The 21,472-nt window shown below is 48.0% G+C and overlaps 2 protein-coding genes across 4 annotated transcripts in view; one reads left to right on the top strand and one right to left on the bottom strand.

Moving 5' to 3' along the window:
* The window catches only part of LIMS2 (LIM zinc finger domain containing 2), a 56,608-nt gene extending 49,108 nt beyond the window's left edge, over positions 1 to 7,500 (bottom strand). The window contains exon 1 of one of the 3 annotated variants that reach the window (XM_048863534.2): positions 7,280 to 7,500. Coding sequence is in view for 2 of the 3 variants with exons in the window: in XM_075132257.1 (XP_074988358.1) it covers positions 7,280 to 7,290 (11 nt within the window). In the remaining variant the exon portion in view is untranslated. The remainder of the gene's footprint in view (positions 1 to 7,279) is intronic. The other 2 variants (XM_075132257.1, XM_048863533.2) reach the window with 2 other exon arrangements.
* A 9,309-nt stretch (positions 7,501 to 16,809) lies between these two features.
* Positions 16,810 to 20,275, top strand: SFT2D3 (SFT2 domain containing 3). The gene has a single exon (XM_048865122.2). The coding sequence runs from the start codon at positions 16,937 to 16,939 to the stop codon at positions 17,579 to 17,581; it is 645 nt and encodes a 214-aa protein (XP_048721079.1). The 5' UTR covers positions 16,810 to 16,936; the 3' UTR covers positions 17,582 to 20,275.
* Positions 20,276 to 21,472: the final 1,197 nt, after the last annotated feature.

Below are 21,472 nucleotides of genomic sequence, written 5' to 3'. Positions count from 1 at the left end.
TAGTCTCTAAGGTGCCACAAGTACTCCTTTTCTTTTTGCGAATACAGACTAACACGGCTGTTCCTCTGAAACCTGTCATAAAAATTATAAGGGAATACAGGGGTAAGAAGAGTACCTGAAACCATTTAACTTTTTTTTTTTTTTTTTTGAAAACTGACCAGATTTCTTGTATATGGTGTCCCTTTAAAGACAACCTTCATCAGGCAAATGGTATTCTTTGCTTTTGCTAGCCCTTTCAGAGGTTGCTTAAAACACACTTCATTATACTTTATATGTACATAGCGTTTTTCACCCGAGATTCTCAAACAACTTTACAAGTTTTAATTATGAGATTTCATGTTGCTTTAAACAAACTAAACTATAAAGAAAACAGGTTTCTCCAGTCTCTCTCTGTTCTAGTATATTAGGATGTTACTTGTAACAGTAGCTTGTATTTTCGGCCAGAAGCGATTTTTAAATTGACCATATCCTTTTAAACTTCACACTGTTCACAGATCGGAATTTGTGAACAAATCTGACTGCCACTGGTTAACTAAATGACTCCACTTCTCAATGCTGTGGTTTAGTAATCTATAAAATGATATAGCAACTAATTAGGATTATATTCATTTTACAGATTAGTAAACCAAGGCAATGAGAAGTGGAGTCATTTAGTTATCAGTGGCAGTCAAGATTATTAGTCACATATTCCAATTTACCCACCCCGTTATCTTTTTTCCTCTCATGATCCCAAATCCCAAAAATCTTTTGCATTCTCAGTTTCAGCCCAGACCCTCCCACACTGTAATAAATAATAAGTGTAATACTTAAAAATGCATTGTTCAATATACAACCAAAGCAGTCATTTACATTTGATACTTTCACATTAAAAACCACACTTATTTATATTATTGAAACATGTCGGAGGTCCTATTATAAACCAGGACTCTACTGTGCTAGGCACTGTACAAACAGACTGTCCCTGACCCAAAGAGATTACAGTTTAAGTAAAAGTACCATGTATACGTTCTTATTGTAATTTTAATTAATCGGACATCCCCCCTACTCAAGGGCATGGGGTAATTAAATAAACCTTATTATTGCAGCTAATTACATTCAGAAAGTTATCTTCACCACTAGAAGGGCTAGAACCATTTTTAACATGAAAATTCAGTTACTGGTTTTTTCCCTCTGCAATGCTTTCTTTTCTATCTGTCTTAGGTATTGATACAGCACCGATAATTATGGAACCTAGACAGCAAGTTCTTTTGTACCATCTTATTTGTGTTCTTTCTCCCTTTCTTTCCACTGTGTCAGCACTATCTCTTTCTCAGTCTGTTTAATTTCCTCTTTCTTCCAGTGCCACAGAACAAGATCATCCAATTTTTAAACCAAAAAGCCATTTATGGTATTTTCTTAGCTCCAGGTGTGTCCACACTGATCAGTACTATGTAGAAACTCAATTTTGGACCAGTTCATCCTGTTCTACAGTACTTGAATCCCAACAGCTCCAGAACTGAAAAAGATTGTAACTTGCCAGTACTGTATATTCCAAAGAGACTAACTACTATTTTGCAAATGTCATACAACACCTTGCCTTCAGTAGTAATGCAGTGTAGAGCAGAGGTTCTCAAACTGGGGGCAGAGCATGGAATGTATTCTGGGGGTGTATGAGAAACTTTGGGATAAAAAACCAAAAAACTTACTGTACACATTCAGAGCTGGGCAGCTGGATCTCTGAAGGCAGCCACCCAGTTCTGAAGGCAGCACCGCCACCAGCAGCAGAGAAATAGGGGGACAATACGATACCATGCCACCCTTAGTTCTGCGCTGCGGCTGGTGGCAGCACTGCCTTCAGAGGTGAGCACCAGGCCAGCTGTTGCCGCTCTGTACTCTGCCTTCAGAGCTGGGCAGCCAGAGAGCAGTAGCTGCTGGCTGGGCACCAGGGGCGGGGGAACTACTACAGACACAAAGAAGTGGAGGCATGATCAAATAACCCTTTGAAAACCACTACTCTAGAGCCAGGGCTGTGAAGTTGTTTGCTGGGGGTTGGAAATCTTTCCTGTGTTCACCCAGGACTCAATAATGCAAGGAGATGAGCAGACCTACTGACCTCTCACATGTTTAAAATTAAGCTTATTCACTTTGCTGGACTGGAGCCGGAGTGCTCAGCACATTGAAGGATCAAGTCCCAACTTCATTATTCTTTTACTGAGAAAAAACCCCAGTTAACACTGGACCATAATAAATATTTGTCTTTGAGAAATTGTTCTATGGCAGAGGGAGCAATGGAAGCCATGAAGTTATACATTTTCACAACTGACAAGTTTTCCAGGTTAATTTTTTTTCAAAACATTAAACAATAGGACACCCACATGTCTGCGCGCTTCACTATTTGGAGGTTCCTGCCAAAACCCACTCTATATAAGAAATCCAAGAAATTAGCCATTTGTATGATCTTTGAGAGGGGAAGAAGTTAAAAATCCTACATTATTTTAGGGAACTACACACATTACAGTAGCTTGTGTACTCTGCAATGTTCCACAAAGCCTTATGGTATAGGTCACATCATGGCACTGAAAACAATGTTGATGCCTTAAAAGGCAGGGCTCTGAATATGTACAAGACAATAGCACAAAAGGGTTTAATTAATGTATTACCATGATCACTGGATTTGGCAAACTGGATTGGATGGGCCAGGCCACCCAGAGAACCCTTGCTCTAGACAAATTTTTTGGTGGCCTCAGAGCGTGGCCACCAATTTTTGCTCTCACACTTTTCCCTAAAATACTTAATTAGCTTTAGGAAAAACAAATAAATATACATATATACACATGTCCAAATCATTGTAATTTATTTATTGCTAGTTAGTAAGTCTGTTATGAAAAAAGAAAAGGAGTACTTGTGGCACCTTAGAGACTATTCCGCCCCGGAGGAATAAACAAGGGGAAATAGTTTTACTTAGTACAATGACTCAACCACTCCCAGTCTCTATTCAAACCTAAATTAATTGTATCCAATTTGCAAATTAATTCCAATTCAGCAGTCTCTCGTTGGAGTCTGTTTTCGAAGTTTTTTTATTGAAGGTCTGTGTGTATATATAAAATCTCCTCACTGTACTTTCCACTTTATGCATCTGATGAAGTGAGCGGTAGCTCACGAAAGCTTATGCTCAAATAAATTGGTTAGTCTCTAACGTGCCACAAGTACTCCTTTTCTTTCGGCGAATACAGACTAACCTGGCTGCTACTCTGAAATCTGTTATGAAAAGTGATATTAACAAAGTATCACTTTTCACAGCAGACTTACTCAGCCCCGCCAAGCCTGGGGACAAATTAAGCCCTAGATGTGGGGGGCAGGGTGTCAGGGGAGGCAGTGGGAACATGGGGGTTGGTGGGTGGGGAGCTGGGAGAGGCAGCTGTGGGGCGGGAGGGGGAGGGTTTGGAACCTGAAACCCCATGGCCAGAGCCTGGAGCCTGCCGTCACACAGCCAGAGTCCAGAGTTGAAGCCTGAAGTCCCTCGGCCAGAACCTGCTTCCCCACCACCCCAGAGCTGAGGTCCAAAGCCTGAGCCCCACTGCCCCGGGAAGGTGGGGAATTTACTGGCTGCCTGCTCCTCCAGCTGCCCCAGAACCTGCTGCCCAGGTGTCTCCAGAGGGGGGCAGAGCCCAATCCCTGCTGGCAGTCCCAGCAATCAACATCAAGGCAGTGCATTCAGGAGGAAGGGGAGGGGAAGGGGCCACTATTTTGCCACCCACCCCATCACAGCCCAGGAGGCTGTGGCTGGAAGAAAAGCCCCTGGTGGCCAATGTTCCCTCTAATTTTTGACAGGCCGTGTGTGCAAAAAATTTCTTCTGTGCAAATTATTGTGCTTCTATGCAAATTTTTGTGCACGCGGTGTTTCGCCGTGTGCTCAGGGTTTAGGATCTGTGTGTGTCACACACGTGCACAGCTTAGAGGGAACAGTGCTGGTGGCTGCATTTGAGAAACACTGAAGAGTATCAGAGTAACAGCCATGTTAGTCTGTATTTGCAAAAAGAAAAGGAGTACTTGTGGCACCTTAGAGACTAACCAATTTATTTGAGCATAAGCTTTCGTGAGCTACAGCTCACTTCATCGGATGCATCCAGGTTTTCTCCCCCCGACCCCCCCCAAAAAAACCCACTCTCCTGTTGGTAATAGCTTATCTAAAGTGATCACTCTCCTTACAATGTGTATGATAATCAAGGTGGGCCATTTCCAGCACAAATACAGGATTTAACAAGAACGTCTGAGGAGGGAGGGGGGGTAGGAAAAAACAAGTGGAAATAGGTTACCTTGCATAATGACTTAGGCTTGAATAGAGACTGGGAGTGGCTAAGTCATTATGTTGCATCTGATGAAGTGAGCTGTAGCTCACGAAAGCTCATGCTCAAATAAATTGGTTAGTCTCTAAGGTGCCACAAGTACTCCTTTTCTTTTTGCTATTTCCCCTTGTTTTTTCCTACCCCCCCCCCCAGACATTCCTGTTAAACCCTGGATTTGTGCTGGAAATGGCCCAACTTGATTATCATACACATTGTAAGGAGAGCAATCACTTTAGATAAGCTATTACCAGCAGGAGAGTGGGGTGGGAGGAGGTATTTTTTCATGCTTTGTGTGTATATAAAAAGATCTTCTACACTTTCCACAGTATGCATCCGATGAAGTGAGCTGTAGCTCATGAAAGCTTATGCTCAAATAAATTGGTTAGTCTCTAAGGTGCCACAAGTACTCCTTTTCTTTTTACTGAAGAGTATGGCACTCCCCAGGTAACCCAAAAAAGAAACCCACAGAGTTTTTTCAAATAGCACAAAGTAACTTCCCTTTCCCCTAAACTTGAATGATCCTTGCCTCATGTGGAACATATCATTTTAAACATTATCACACACTGTACCTAAATGACACAATCAGCTTGGCTCATAGTCTAAATTCTTCCCAGATTTACCTCCTCTCTCCCCAACCCCATTCAAGAGCTGGACAGATGCTCACCAACAATGACAGAATTTCTAACACTTTGAGCTTAATCCTCTCCTAAGGAAGTGGAATATATACACAACATGACTGTGGTACATTCACATGTTACAAGAGCCAACACTGAGCCCACGAAGTAGCAGCAGCTGAGGTTCTGATAAAAAAAAAAATCCCATTCTGTAACAGACTGGAGCAGCTAATATATATACACCAAATACACCCACATAGCCACATCAGTCTATCATCATCCATTGTATAAAATGTGGGTAAATGTTCATAGTTTGGATATGAGCATGTGATAATTATTCACGATATTATTCTTTCCAGTATCTCCACAATGGGATAGGTACTCTACAAATCACAGAATGTGTATGGGGGTGGGGGGGATGTGAGAAAACCTGGATTTGTGCAGGAAATAGCCCGACTTGATTATGTAAAGAGTTGTCACTTTGGATGGGCTAGCACCAGCAGGAGAGTGAATTTGTGTGGGGGGGTGGAGGGTGAGAAAACCTGGATTTGTGCTGGAAATGGCCCACCTGATGATCACTTTAGATAAGCTATTACCAGCAGGACAGTGGGGTGGGAGGAGGTATTGTTTCATATTCTCTGTGTATATATAAAGTCTGCTGCAGTTTCCACGGTATGCATCCGATGAAGTGAGCTGTAGCTCACGAAAGCTCATGCTCAAATAAATTGGTTAGTCTCTAAGGTGCCACAAGCACTCCTTTTCTTTTTGCGAATACAGACTAACACGGCTGTTATTCTAAAACAGTCCAAGTTTACACTCATGGCTTTCTCTATTCTTTGTACTTAAAAAATAAATTTATCCAGACTCTCTTAACAGTTCTTAGCTGTGAAAAGAAGTGATGGTTAAAAACCACTGCAATATAGTAGGGCTAAGGACACGAGGATTCAGTACGAAATAATTCCCACAATGCACCATTTTAGAAGTTCATACTCATATTTAATGCTTTTCACCTTCAAAACACTTTGCAAAATAAGTAAGTTTTTCATTTTACAGAGGAGAAAATGCGGAAGACCGGCTACATAACTTGCCTAAATCCTCCCCAAATGTTAGAGCTAGGATTAGAACTACCAAGGGCTCAGGTTCTCATCTCATTTACACTAGTACAAATTTGCAGTAACTCTACTGACTGGTGACAGTGAGAGGGGTACTGGGCTCAAGATGTTCATCTGTCAGTTCTGTGCTCAGAACACCTACCTCCAAGACTCAGGGCCAACTGGGCAGAGCCAGCTGCCCAGACCCAGAGCAGAAAGGATCGCAGATGACAGCATTTTATTGGAGGAAAGAGAACTGTATGTATAAATAAGTAACAACTGTGAATTATATAACTGCAATTCAGTCTCAAGCTTCATAAACTGTGAGAGTAAAGCTCCAGTCACCGGAACCCCACCCTGGAATTAAAGCTAGCGCCAGTGTAGACACTGGGGCGGTAGTGCACACTTTACAAATATAAACACAAACCTTCAGCTCCCTCTCCTGCCCAGCTCTCCCGAATCCTGCACTTCTGATCCTTGCCTCATTCCTCTCCCCCTACCCTGCCCTCTTTCCCCACCCGCAGGGCATATTGAAGAACTGTGGTCCCATGAGCACACAGTACAGGGCGCATGTATCGTCTTAGAATCATAGAATATCAAGGTTGGAAGGGACCTCAGGAGGTCATCTAGTCCAACCCCTGCTCAAAGCAGGACCAATCCCCAATTTTTGCCCCAGATCCCTAAATGGCCCCCTCAAGGATTGAACTCACAACCCTAGGTTTAGCAGGCCAATGCTCAAACCACTGAGCCATCCCTCCCCCCTCTCCCGTTTCTGAAGAAGGCTCTCACCGACTGACACTCGCAATACTCCAAACGGGCCAGCCGTTTGCCAGAGGACAGAAAGGCACTGGGCTCCTCCACCCCTGAGTTTGGCCCCTCACCACCAAGCGCAGGCTGCGCTGCCTGGGTCCTGCCTGCGGGGCCGCCAGAGCCCCCCAGGAACGCAAGCGACCTCCCCCTGGCCGCCCCCCGGGAAACAGCCCAGCTCCCCGCGGGGCCAGGCGTTTACACAGGTGTAGCGCCGCTGACTTCCGCGCAGCTGTTTCGGAGTGACCCTGAGGGCAGGCGGGAAATCGGGGCCCGCTGGGCAGCTGGAGGGGGCGGCGAGCCAGGGCGCCCTCTGGCCCCTTCCCAGGCCCGGTCGCAGAGCCCCAGCCAGGCCGAGCCCCGCACACGCTTCCCCTGCCGCCCTCGGGTCCGCCCGGGGCGAGCGACCCCATTCCGGGGGGAGCGTCCCGCTCTCCATTACCTGCCCGTCATGGCGCCTCCTGGCCCGGCCGGGGCTCCCAGGGGCTCTGACGGGACCCAGCGCCTGACACCGGCCGGAGAACGAGAGAGAGCCGGCGGCCAGCCCTGGAGAGAAACCCCGCCCTGGCCGGCAGCGGCCTCCCTCTGCCTCTCCTGTAGTCCCCTGTGGGCGGGAGCCGCCGATCCGCTGGCTCCGGGGAGCGCCTCCAGCCCCGCACATACATTTCCTATAAAGGGAATGAAACGAGAGATGATGAAACGGCAGGGGCTGGACTCGCCTCCGCCACGGGAGAAACCGTCCAGGAATCAAACCAGGGGTCAACACCCCCCCATGATCACCCCCCCTCCAGGAGAAGAGGTGACACCGCCCAGGAACCAACCCACCCCCTAGGCTCCCCCCCGCTCTGGAGAAAAGAGGAGACGCACCCCAGGAACCAGTCCACCTCCCGGGATCAAACCTTCCCCAGGGAACAGGGGAGACACCCTTTAGGAACCACACCACCCCCAGGGATCAACTCCACCCCCCCAGGAAACATCCCCAGGAACCAGCCCACCCCCTGGGAACAACATCCCCCCCCCCCCCCAGGAGACACCTCCCTTGGAACCAAATGACCCTCCCAGATCAAACCCCTCCCCACCAGGGAGACACCTCCAGGAAACAAACCACCCCCAGGGATCAACTCCACACCCTGCCCCCCAGCCCGGGAGACATCCCCAGGAACCAGCCCACCTGCTGGGAACAACACCCCCTCCCCCCGAGACACCCTCCAGGAACCAAACCACCCTCAGGAACCAGCTTCCCCCCTGCCCCCCAGGGTGGCATCCCCAGGAACCTGCCCACACCCCGGGAACAATACCTCCCTGGGAGACACCTTCCAGGAACCAAACCATCTTCAGGGATCAATGCCCCCCCTCAGGGAGATACCCCCAGGAACCAGCCCACCTCCAGACAGAAGGGGACACACCCCAGGAACCAGGCCCCTCCCAGGATCGACACCCCCCAGGAACCAGCCCACCCCCAGGGATTGATATCCCCAGGAACCAGCCCTCCCTCCAGGGATCAACTGCCCTGGGGAGACACGCCCCAGGAACCAGCCCACCCCAGGGATCAACCCCCACCTAGGGGAGAAGGGGGGGTACCCACCAAAGATCAACCCACCCCCAGGGATAAACCCCCTTGGGGGGAGACATTCCTCTAGGGGAGAAGTGAGATAAACCCAGGAATCAAACTCCACTCCTGTGAGAGGAGAAACTGGGAACACAAAAATACAGCCAGCCCCAGGGATCAAACCAGTCCCCTGGCCCCCCTCAGTGAGGGGAGATGTGAGGAGAGTTCTCTCACCAGTCCCTGGGGAAACAGCAGCTCCCAGATCCAATTCCATGCAGCCTGATCAGATCTCTCTGCCCAGGCAAATATAGGCCACATCTCTGGGGGTCTTCCCACATGCACCCCAGGGTGCTAAGCACAGAATCACAGTTCCCAAACTGTGCTTCATGCCCATCATCTCCACTTAGTAGCTGAAGATCTCTTCCTGTGGTCCATGCACAGAAGGGGTTTGAGAACCTAGCAGTAGGAGGTTGACGTGTGAATCTGTGAGGGGATTTTGCCCTTCCAGAACTAAAAAGTTGGAAAACAGGCGGAGTCCATCAGCTGCCATAATCCTGGCTTCTCTCCTCCAAGAAGTAACCTGTTTCCCAAAGTCAACTGATTCTGTACAAAGAGAATTGCTGTGCTGACATGGGTAATGACAGAGGCTCCCCTCCAAAGTTGCAAGTTACTTGCAGGTCTCCTGACTCCATCTCGCAACTTTGAGAATCTGTGTGGAGAATGCTGATTTGATAGCATTTTACATTCACTTTCCATAGATGTAAGTGACTCCACACACTGTTTTCCCCAGGAATTGAAATTAGAGGGGGTGTTCGAATTTACAGGGAGGATTGGAAACTTACGAAACTGTCAACACAGCATGTAACTAGCTGACCACTGAGAGGAGGGATGGGGGAGTTCAGATGGGTGTAAGGAAATCAAGTCCACAGGATAAAGAGGAGACTGAGGGCATGTCTACACTACAAAATTATGTCGACCTAAGTATGTTGGCATACAGCTGATGCAGTAATTAAATCCCTTTTACATGTCCACACTACGCTCCTTGTGCCGTCAGTGCACGTCCTCATTAGCAGTGCTTGCATCGATGGAGAGAACAGTGCACCGTAGATACCTATTTCACTGTGCAACTCACCACCATCTATTGCAGGGTGTTTTGGGAAGGTTTTGCAATGCCCCATGGGGCTGAAATGAGTCTCAAAGGGGTGACTAGGAACATGATTTCAACGTCCCATAATGCAGTGTTCTCCATCCATAATTTTATCTGCATTCCATAACATTTTGCGCCTCTTTTCCAAATACCTGCAAACCCGTGCGTCCCTCCTCACTGTCCACCATCTGTGTCAGAAGCATGGATCCTGCACAGCTCTGCGCTATTGTGATGAGCGTTGCGAGAACAGGGCACCTGATCCTGCAGTATTTTTGTGGTGCCCCGGGAACATGACAATTCCTTAGAGACTAGATTGCTGTGGGACATAAAAAGAAACAATTCAAAGTTTTTGCCATTCATGGAGCAGCTGGAGATGGTGGAGCACTGGTTCTGGACCCAAGAAACAAGCATTGACTGGTGGGACCACACTATTATGCAGGTATGGGATGACGAGCAGTGGCTTTAGAACTTTCGGATGTACAAGGCCACATTCCTGGATGTGTGTGCGGAGCTCACCCCAGCCCTCCAGTGCAGTGACACCAAAATGACAGCTGCACTGACAGCGAAGAAGTGAGTGTTAATCGCTCTGTGGAAACTTGCAATGCCAGATTCCTAAGTCATCAGTCAGAAATCAATTTGGAGTTGGGAAATCCACATGGAAGTTGTTGTGATGCAAGTGTGGAGTGCCATTAATCACGACCTGTTATGAAGGACTGTGACTCTGGGCAATGTGCAGGATGTAGTGGATGTTTTGCAGCAATGGTGTTCCCAAACTGCAGTGGGGCAATAGCTGGCACGCATATCCCTATTTTAGCACCAAACCACCTTCCCACGGAGTACATCAACAGAAAGGGCTACTTTGCTATGGTCATACAAGCATTGGTGCATCACCGGGGGGACACTTTACTGACATCAATGTGGGCTGGTCAGAAAAGGCACATGACAAGCATATCTTTATATGTTCAGAAAGCTGCAAGCAGGGATTTTCTTTCCAGGCTGGTGGATTACCACTGAGGACATTAAAATGTCAATAGTGATCCTGGGAGACCCAGCCTACCCAGAGGCCAATTTACAGTAAATCTCAGGGTGCCCTGGCATGGGGCCCCCCAATGACAGGGGGCCTCAGGGCCAGGCAGCTGCAGGGGCAGAAGCTTGATCCTGCCAGCTGCTGGGGTCCTTCTGCAGGCTCCACACGCACTGGCAACCAAGCTCCTCCCCACCTCCTCACCCTGAGCGTGCAGCGTTCCCACCACTCCCCCTCCCAGCGCTTCCCCCACCGCCAAACAGCTGTTTGTTGGCACTCAGGTAGTTCCAGGAGGGAGGGGAAGGGCGGGGCTGCAGTGCGCTGGGGGAAGAGGCAGAGAAGCAGGGGCAGGGCCTTGGGGAAGTGGGTGGAATTGGGGCAGGGCGGAGCAAAGGTGGGGCCCCCGCATTCCCCCTACACATACCCCCCCAGTTCCCTGCTGTGAGCTACTCAGGGCTGGGAGCAACCCCACAACTGCAGAGCACTGCCCTGACTCCTGCACCCCCCACACACACCCTTAGCCCCCTGCCCTCCCTGACTCCTCCATCCTTCCACATCCCCACCCCCCATGCCCTGACTCCTGCATCCCCCACACATCCCCACCCTCAGCACCAAACGGGAGCTCCTGCACCTCCCCCCACCACATTCCCACCTGCACCCCTTACACCAAATGGGAGCTGCCTCAGATAAGCGCTCCACACCCCAACCCTGAGCCCCCTCCTGCATTCTAACTCCTAGCCAGACCCTGCACCCCAACCCCCAGCCCGCTCCTGCACCCTAACTGCCTCCCAGACCCTGCATCCCCAGCTCTGACTCCTGCACCCCCTCACACACACACAGCCCCCTGCCCTCCCTGACTCCTGCAGCCCCCTCACACACCCCCAGCCCTGACTCCTGCACCCCATCATACACACCCCAGCCCTGACTCCTGCACCCCATCATACACACCCCAGCCCTGACTCCTGTGCCCCTTCACACACCCCCAGCCCTAACTCCTGCACCCCCTCCCACACACACAGCCCCCTGCCCTCTCTACCTCCTGCAGCCCCCTCACACACCCCCAGCCCCCTGCCTCCTGCAGCCCCCTCACACACCCCCAGCCCTGACTCCTGCACCCCCTCTCACCCTCCCCAGCCCCCTACCCTCCCTGACTCTTGCCCCGCCCCCGGTTCCCCACCTGCACTCTTCACACCAAACGGGAGCTGCCCCAGGTGAGCACTCCACACCCCAACCCCCTGCCCCAGCCCTGAGCCCCCTCCCGCACCTTAACACCTGGCCAGACCCTGCACCCCAACCCCCAGCCTGGTCCTGCACCCTAACTTCCTCCCATAGCCTGCACCCTCATCCCTGAGCCCCCTCCCGCACCCTAAGTCCTGGCCAGACCCCGCACCCCAATTTTTTTTACATTTTTTTTTTAATAAAGCGCTCTTATCCAAAGCACTTTACAATAGTTAGCTAAAGGTACAAACAATATTTGGAAAGATCATTAAGTGGTCCGCCGAGACCCTCAAGTGATTTTCAAGTGGTCTGTGGAAAAATAAGTTAGACTACAAAAACAACCAACGTATCTCACTTTATTTTCATTTACTTTCTATTACTTATAGGAGGAGGATGAAGAACAAAAGAATGAAAAACGGGTGGGGGAGATAAGAGAAAATGTTCTTTTTCTTGGCTGGGTCCCAAGGAGGGGCCCCAAAAATAAATCTGAGCACAGGGCCCCACTAACTCTAAATCTGCCACTGAGCCTACCCTTTACTCCCTTTATCCACACAAGTTGTAAGCACTACATTCTCACTTCTCCTTGGGATTCATTGAGCATGGTGATAGTGCAGCCATGGTGACCATGGCCCTTGGTGGCTGGGGTGTTGGGGAAATAAGGGGGATACCTCACAGGCATGAGTATATGCAGACAGGGCAACTGAACTGAATACTGGCACCATTTTCTACAGGCACTGGTGATTTTAGCTGATATCTCACTCCTAAAGGTAATGGAGGCTGAAAGGAAACAGCTCCAGCTGCCGACTGGGGCCATATGCTGCTAGCCTGTGTGCTGCAATGGTGCGTGTTGAAATAATTTCTGGATGGAGCAGGAAAATATCATACCACAGTGGAAGAAATAAGGCAGCCCTCCACAGAAACCTTCGACAGATGATTGCAGGCTACTTCCATGAAAGTTTCCTCGAGATCTCTATGGAGGATTCATGGGACATCCCAGTGCACATACACAAACTGTTCCACAGGGCCCACTCTGCCTAGCTGAACAGGTGAATGAGAAGCAGACAGCAACTCTGCCTCTCTTGGTTATTTCACCTCTTCTAGCATAAGTAAAAAAGAGTAAATCAACAGATGTGTCCTGCTACTTTGGGGGTTCCACCCCTGCAATTTCAAAGCAAACTGCACATTTACTACAGGTTCCTTCCCCTGCATAATGCTCGTCTATGCTGGATTGTCTGGACTCCCCAGAACTCAAAAACAGGTCCTGGCTCACTGAACCCTGGATCCCCTGGTGACCTATTCCCCATACTTCGCCCCCTCTTCCCCCTCCTCACTGTTCACGGCAGAGGCCTGTGACTTGGGCACCTCCAAAGTATCCACGGGACTCTTGGGAGTGGTGGTGGGGTCTCATCCGAGGATGGCATGCAGTTCTCTGTAAAAGCAGCAGGTCTGAGTCTCCACAACAGAGTGATTGTTAGCCTCCCTTGCCTTCTGGTACCTCTGCTGCAGCTCCTTGGCTTTCACACAGCACTGGTGTTGGTCCCTTTTGTAGCCCTTCTCCTCCATTCCCTAAGCGATCTGCTTGTAGATGTCAACGTTTCTACGGCTGGATCAGAGCTGTGCCTGCACAGCCTCTTCTCCACACAAACCCAGAAGATCCAACTCCTCCTGTGTACTCCAGGCAGGAGCGCGTCTACAACATGGAGCCGGCGTGGTCAGCTTGGCAGTTGCTAGGCATGCTCTAGAGTCGTTAGATGAGCTCTCCAAGCCTGGCAAACAGGAAATGCAATTTCAAAATGTTGTGGGGCTTTAAAGGGGAGGCTTGGCTTCCTGGGTACCTGGCCGCTGGGCAGCGGAGATCAAAATGGTGACCAGAGAGGTCAAGATGGGACAGTTTGGGACACTTTCTAGAGGCCACTAACAGATGATGTAAGTAACAGAATGTCTACACTGACACTGCATAGATCTTACTATATCAATCTAAACGCTGTGCATAAGACCTAAGCTGTCTCGTGTCAACCTAACTACGTGTCTACACTAAAATTTCGCTCCTGCTGATGTAATTGCCTCACTACGTTGACTTAATAACTCCACCTCCACGAGAGGCATAAAGTCAAAATCAATGTAGTTAGGTTGATGCAGTGTCAGTACAGACAGTGCATTGCTTACACTGACTGTTACTGGCTCTTAGAAGCCATCCCACAATGCCTCTTACTGGCAGTACAATCGGTACAACTGCTCCTGGTGAGGCTGCACCCCTCTCCCTCCCACCCCCGATACAAGGAGTGGACACACAAAAGCGATTTAAGTACTGCGGCAGCTGTGTGCCAACCTAACTTAGGTCAACATAATTTTGTAGCATAAACATGCCCTCAGATTCATAGCATGCTGCTACTGAGGACGGAGGAAAACACTTACAGAAGACTCTTTTGCATGATGATTAGATTGTGTCTCAGTCTGTCAAGCTACCAAATAGGTGTTATCACTTAAGACAGATCAAACTACCCTTATTCTCTTGTACTAATGTTTGAGCTTTGCTTAGTGAGATAGAAATGTATTGCACCATGTTGTATCACGATGTGGTAATGCAATATCACAATGATCTGGCCAGGGGGAGGAGTTCCTGTCCAAATCCAATTTCTATTTTTTACTAATTCCCTGCAAGCTAATTAGGCAGGATTTGACACAGACATCAAAATAGGATTTTTCTGAAAAATTTCAGGCAGGTGATGGCAACTCTATGCTTGCTGAATTTCATGTTATGTAGACCTGTCTTGTTCCAATCATTTGGCAAAAACCTAGACTTCCACTGGTTAAACTAGGCTTTGATTGTTTCACCTGATTAATTATATGGGTGCAAAATGTGTCAGAACTTCCTTACTTCTGTTTAGCTTTAAGTTGATTCAGAATAGTTTTAAGTAGGTTTCATTATTAACTGCAATATGCCACTCCGACTGAAATAAGAATGTTCACACTGGTTTAATAGAACCAATTTAACTAAACAAGTGTAAGTCTGTGTATAGAAAAGCCCTTACACATTCAACCTATCTATTTTACGTACTTATATGGCCCGTTACCATAGTGTCTGAATATTGTGCAATATTTAATGTTTTAGCCTCACAATTTCCCTGTGAGATATGGATTACCCCATTATACAGATGGGGCCTGTGATGTTGTCTGATTAAAATATAATTATGCCAACCATTGTTGCTACCACTGTAATATAATTGCAACGAATCTGGTACGTAGTGTAATGTATGGCCAGAAAAGGTTAAGAAGCTTGCAGGCTAATTAACCCAGAGCCAACCTGTAGAGTCATGTTAGAAATGGTAATTAGGGTCATTCAATGCTAGATAGACTAGAACTTTGAAATGCAAACCCGGTAGGTAATGTGTCTGATCCTTTGGAACTGGCAGAACTTTTTTACATGATGAATAAGATTTTCATTAATAAAAAGAAAAGGAGTACTTGTGGCACCTTAGAGACTAACCAATTTATTTGAGCATGAGCTTTCGTGAGCTACAGCTCACTTCATCGGATGCATACTGTGGAAACTGCAGAAGACATTATATATACACAGAGACCATGAAACAATACCTCCTCCCACCCCACTCTCCTGCTGGTAATAGCTTATCTAAAGTGATCATCAAGTTGGGCCATTTCCAGCACAAATCCAGGTTTTCTCACCCTCCGCCCCCACAAACTCACTCTCCTGCTGGTAATAGCCTATCCAAAGTGACCACTCTCTTTAAAATGTGTATGATAATCAAGGTGGGCCATTTCCAGCACAAATCCAGGTTTTCTCACCCTCCGCCCCCCCCCCCCACATGTTTAGCATATCTGTCATGTAAATATCTTGCAATACTGGCTACAAAAGTGCCATGCGAACGCCTCTTCTTACTTTGAGGTGACACTGTAAATAAGAAGCAGGCAGCAGTATCTCCCATCAATGTAAACAAACTTGTTTGTCTGAGTGAGTGGATGACGAAGAAGTAGGACTGAGTGGACCTGTAGACTCTAAAGTTTTACATTGTTTTATTTGTAAATGCAGTTTGTTTGTACATAATTCTAAATTTGTAAGTTAAACTTTCACGATAAAGAGATTGCACTACAGTATTTGTATTAGGTGAACTGAAATTTTTTTTTTTTTGCTTTTATAATGCAAATATTTGCAATCACCAATAAATATAAAGTAAGCACTGTGCACTTGTATTCTGTGTTGTAATTGAAATCAATATTGAAAATGTAGAAAAACCATCCAAAAATATTTATTAAATTTTGATTAGTATTCTATTGTTATAAGTGCAATTAATCATGATTAATTTTTGAGTTAATCATGTGAGTTAACTGCAATTAATTGACAGCCCTAAAATTAAGATATCATAACAAGTGACTGAAATTTGATTACTTGAGCAGGGAAGAGATTTTCAGATGGTTTAAGTCTCTTTTTGTCTTCTTTGCTAACACTTCTTTAAGTCCAAGACCTAATGAACATTTGAGGAAAAGGATAACTTCATTAAAGGTTCAATACATCATCCCTTCAGTTAAGTTGTTAGAGCTCACAATAAACATCCCTGAGATTCCCAAGAAACCTTACAGCAAAATCCCTTAAGAGCAGACATACCAAACACAACACAAGCATAAATAATATTAAAAGAAAACAAAAACTCTTACAGGCCTCCTTGATCAATCCAAAATATATTGAAAAGAAGACAAACTTAATATAAAACTTTGCAGGTCATAATTAAAATCCCCCTTCATTCTGCCTTTTTCACGTGGCTAATGGACATCTCAGCTGTCCCAGTGGCAGCCCCTGATCCCTGAGCTGTTGAACCAGCTCAATTTCTACAACCTTCTTAAAGCTTGTAGCAGACACATTGATTCAGGTGTGGGGGAAAGGGGGGGGGGGTGGGGGCCGCAGGACTCAGCTCTGAGAACTATGGCCCTCCCCTAGTTCTACGCCCTTTCGTGACGCTCGGAAAAGTCACGTGACTGGTCGTCTCACGTGACAACGTAATCTCCCCGCCGGTCGAGCTCTGTGGAGACGCTCAGTAACCCGGATGTGGCTGCGCTTCCTTGAGGGCAGCGAAGAGCGACGGGTCCCATTGGCGCTGCCGTTCAGATCCGGGTCTTTCCCCGCCTGTTGCTACCCTCCCCCTCCGAGATGGCGGAGCTGAACCGGCAGTTGCAGGAGTACCTCGCTCAGTCGAAGGCCGGCCCCGGCCCAGCAGTCCCGAGCGCCTCGCGGCCGACGCCGGATGCAGCTGACGCCGGAGGGGGGACGTGGCTGGGCCGGCTGAGCCCCTTCTTCGCAGGCCGCTCCTCCTCCTCGCCGGCTGCCGGCTCGTGGCCCTGGGCGGCCGAGCCGGACCCCTGGCTGCCGGGGCTCTCGCGCTGGCAGCGGCTGGTGGGGAGCGGCCTGTGCCTGTTGCTGGCCGCGCTCTGCTTCGGCCTGGCCGCGCTCTACGCGCCGCTGCTGCTGCTCCGCGCCCGCAAGTTCGCGCTGCTCTGGTCGCTGGGCTCGGCCTTCGCTCTGGGCGCCGCCGGCTTCCTGCGGGGGCCGAGCCGCCTCCTGAGGGAGCCCAGCCGCGGCTCCGTGCTCTACCTCGGCGCCCTGGCCGGCACCCTCTACGCCGCGCTCGGCCTGCGCAGCACCCTGCTCACCGCGCTCGGGGCCGCCGCCCAACTCGCCGCCATCGCCGGCTGCCTGCTCGCCCTGCTGCCCGGGGGCCCCGCCGGCCTGCGCTACCTCGGCGGCCTCCTGGGCGGCTTCGTGCGCCGCCGCGTCTCCAAAAGCCTGCCCGTGTGAGGGCGCGGGGCGGCGTGCGCCGAGCAGACCCCGATGCGGGGTGAGCGCTGCGGACCCCGCCCCATCCCCGGGCTGGATCTTCGCTGCTGTCCCATGGGGCCGGTCGCCCGTCTCGGCTGCCCAGCAGGGCAGACGCGGCTCTCTGGCTGGGCAACGGCCTCTCTGAATACAGGGCCTTGGGCCAGCAGCAGCGCGGCCCCGGCTCGCACGGCTGCCTCCGAGGGACATGCGGCTCCGAGTCCCTAGCGGGGCGTGGGTGTCCTGTTGCTCGGGGGGGGGCAGGGGGTTACTGAGCGACCAAGCCGGGGCGGTTTTTCCCCCCGAAGGCAAGTTTTTCCTGCACAACCGGTGCGCTGTGGTGAGGGAGGAGGTACCTGGGAGCTGCGCTCTGTGCATGCGCCTCCTGAGGACGCGGACCTGTACAAAGACACTTGGCTGTAAGGCGCAGAAGCTACTTAGGAAAGTTCAGGAAAAACGACTCGAACTTGACAGTTAATGTGGACAACAGACAAGAAACCGACCAAAGGAGGGAAGATTTTTGCTTCTCCAAGGACCAGTGTTAATGGAGCTGTGGAACAATTTTTCTCCCTACCTATGAACAGTGCAACTAAAATCCTAAAGCTGCAACTGTGACTATATGTTGTTGTTGTTGTTTCTGTTTTGTTCTTTTACTGTATTCACGTGTAACATTTTTTTGTGCCATCATTCCCAGTCCTATCTCAGTATAGGCTTTGCCTTATCAGTGCAAAATGAACTTTGTAGCAGTATCCTGGAGTCTGTGTCCTGTTATGGGTGATAGGATGATCAGATTCCTACATAAAGTGTAGGACCACAGGGCTGATATTCACACTTTGAAGTGGCCTGTAAGAATACAGAGCCAAGCATATTGTCTATACTAAACTCTACCCATAGTATAATGCTTTTGTTATACTCCAGAGCCTTGCAGGATTCACTCCAGCTTGGGATGTACTGATGCCAGGTGCCTCCTAAAAACATCTGTTGTGTATAGATGGGTGTATCTATAGAGCTCCTGTTTTCGGAGCTTATTTACGGATGTTTTTAGCAATTTGAATTCTATGTAGATGTCCAATAATTTGGGGTGGGGGTGGGAGTTGGACTTTTTTTGTGTATATACTGTAATGAGTAATCTCTTTATTTTTCCCTATTGTGTTTTAATGTAATACTACTTCAGATAGCACTACTCAGAGTGCACTAAGGAACCTTTTATGTACCTAACAGATCTCACAGACCCTGCTATAATACACAGCATATGTACTTTAGAAATCACACACCTGTAGTCCGCATTACTGCTGTGTTGACTAGCCCTTGAACACAAGTTAACCATATCCTGTATTGATTGGATAAATACTGACCTTTTTTTTGTAGCAGGGGTTTTATTAGTTAAAACCTAAAATCAGAAGCTGTAGGTATATTACCACAAATGTTGTTTTGTGACATCTTTCCAATTGTAATCTGATAGAGTCAAAATGTAGTGATCAAATGTAATTGCAATAATCTTGGACTGGCTTATGATAGTCCAGTGAATGTTGAGATACCCATTCTATTTAACTGTCTTTTAAAAAAAAAAATCAACTGGTAACCTTCAAAATATTGAAAACAACATCCTTTAATAAGTAGCATTTATAGAGGTTGTGGATCACAGTCATATCCTTTGACAAGCAAGGGTATACCTCTTATGTAGGGAATCATGAAAAGAGTGAAAGCATATCATAAGAAATTTCAGTCAAATCATAGAGATCATTTTAGTTCTTTGCAGAATGGTGCTACACTAGCTTTTGCCTCCAGAGCTGCAGGGTCAGTTCCTGAAGTCCTTGCTCAAGCAAACTCCCTAGCCCCTTGGTTCTAGGAGTTGGGCAGTTAGTGCTTATTTAGCAGTGATGTTTGTAGCCTGACCTTGAGAAATAGATTGGCTAGTAGAGGCTGGGCATATTGCAGAAAACATGCTTCAGTATTATTGGATGCTACTTAGGAAGAGATTATCTTAATCTATTTAATATTTGCACAGAACTAAAGTAAATGAATGCTTAATTTAGCAAATTTTGTACAATATTTATAATTTTAATAAAATACATTTTTATACCAAAAGTGTTAATCTAGACATAAGCAGGTCTAGTTTTTTTTTTTTTAAACAGCACTGAATCTGTCTTCCTGTTTACTTTCACAGCAATATTTGGATTTAGGTCAGTGTAATATCAGATCGGTGTGAGACTGCTTCTAAACTAAACCTAGGTTAAAGTTCTTGGATGAGATTAAATTTTTTAAAAAGTAGGCTAAAACATTTAGGGCAAAAACTTAGTAAATCTCTCATACAGCTCTGTTAAAGGGTCTTATATAGAAGATGACAGAATCCTCCCACTACCAAAGGCTGGCCACAAGAATCTCCAACCACTAATCTTCCAAGGCTACAGGGTCACAGCAGAGCATAGTTCTATAACTAGCTATGGTTGGCCTAGTTCTGCCTCTTGGACATTTTCTTCCCCTCAAAAGCAGCAGAGCTCTTGTGGCTCTTCTGCATTATGGATTTAAAGATATTACCCTAAAGTTAACAAGAGTTTGTGTACCAATTGTGATCATATCAACATGGCTTGTCTTAAGGGAGCTCAAAGTTTTACTTTAGAATATAGGTTTTGGTCCTCTTAATTATATAAAGAAGGCTTGAATTTTTTAACATTTCTTATGTGTTTTCCCATTGTTGGGCTCAGGTGTATGGAGTGAGCTTTCCAGACCTTAACTAATGATAGAGGGGCTTCTGAGGGCATGGCTATACTTGCAGATGTAGAGCGCTTTGAGTTAAACCTGGCTTCGGAGAGCGCTTCAGTCTGTCCACACTGACAGCTGCAAGCGCACTGGTGTGGCCACATTTGCAGCGGCATTGGGAGAAGTGCATCATGGGCAGCTATCCCACAGCGCACCTCTTCCCATTCTGGTGCTGGGGCTTGTGGGAAGGGGGTACAGGGCATTCTGGGTCCTCTCCCAACACCCCGTAATGCATCGGTTTGCATCCCAGTAATCCCTGTACTTTTGTCCACATTTGGTGCCATCTTTCAACATTTTTTGTACTGGGTCCTCTGTCTTCCCTTTCAGTCTGTGGGAATGGAGCCCGAACTGCTGAGGAGTATGCTGATGAGTCTTGCCAGCACGTCACGTTTGGCAGTCAAGTTATTCCTTATGATCCAAAGTGACAGTGAGGGCTCAGATGATACTGACTCAAGTAACACACATGACACTAGTTTCCTTGTGGCATTCACGGACATGCTCACCATCTGTGGAACGCTGCTTTTGGGCTCACAAAACAAGCACGGAGTGGTGGGATCACATCGTCATCCAAGTCTGGGATGACGAGCAGTGGCTGCAGAACTTTTGGATGAGAAAAGCCACTTTCATAGGACTGTGTGATGAACTTGCTCCCACCCTGTGGCGCCAGGACACGAGATTGAGAGCTGCCCTGACGGTGGAGAAGTGGGTGGCTATTGCAGTCTGGACGCTGGCAACTCCAGGCAGCTATTAGTCAGTCACTAAGCAGTTTAGAATGGGAAAGTCACGCACTGGAATCATGTTGATGCAAGTTTGTGGGGCCGTTAATTGCATCCTGCTCAGAAAACCCATAACTCTGGATAGTGTTCATGACATTGTGGCTGGCTTTGCACAAATGGGTTTCCCTAACTGCGGAGGGGCGATAGATGGCATTCATATTCCAATTGCGGCACCAGCCCACCTAGCCTCCAAGTATGTTATTTGGAAGGGGTATTTCTCTATGGTTCTTCAGGCGCTTGTGGATCACTGTGGGCGTTTCATTGACATTAACGCAGGCTGGCCCAGAAAGGTGCATGATGCACGCATCTTTCAGAACACTGAACCGTTCAGGAAGCT

This window comes from Caretta caretta, chromosome 9 (genome assembly GCF_965140235.1).
Source record: "Caretta caretta isolate rCarCar2 chromosome 9, rCarCar1.hap1, whole genome shotgun sequence".
Taxonomy (NCBI): domain Eukaryota; kingdom Metazoa; phylum Chordata; order Testudines; family Cheloniidae; genus Caretta; species Caretta caretta.
This window is presented reverse-complemented; position numbering and strand designations above follow the sequence as displayed.

Bases quoted from the DNA above. Each gene is read 5' to 3' on its own strand.
- SFT2D3 (XM_048865122.2), top strand. From the start codon at position 16,937: ATGGCGGAGCTGAACCGGCAGTTGCAGGAGTACCTCGCTCAGTCGAAG.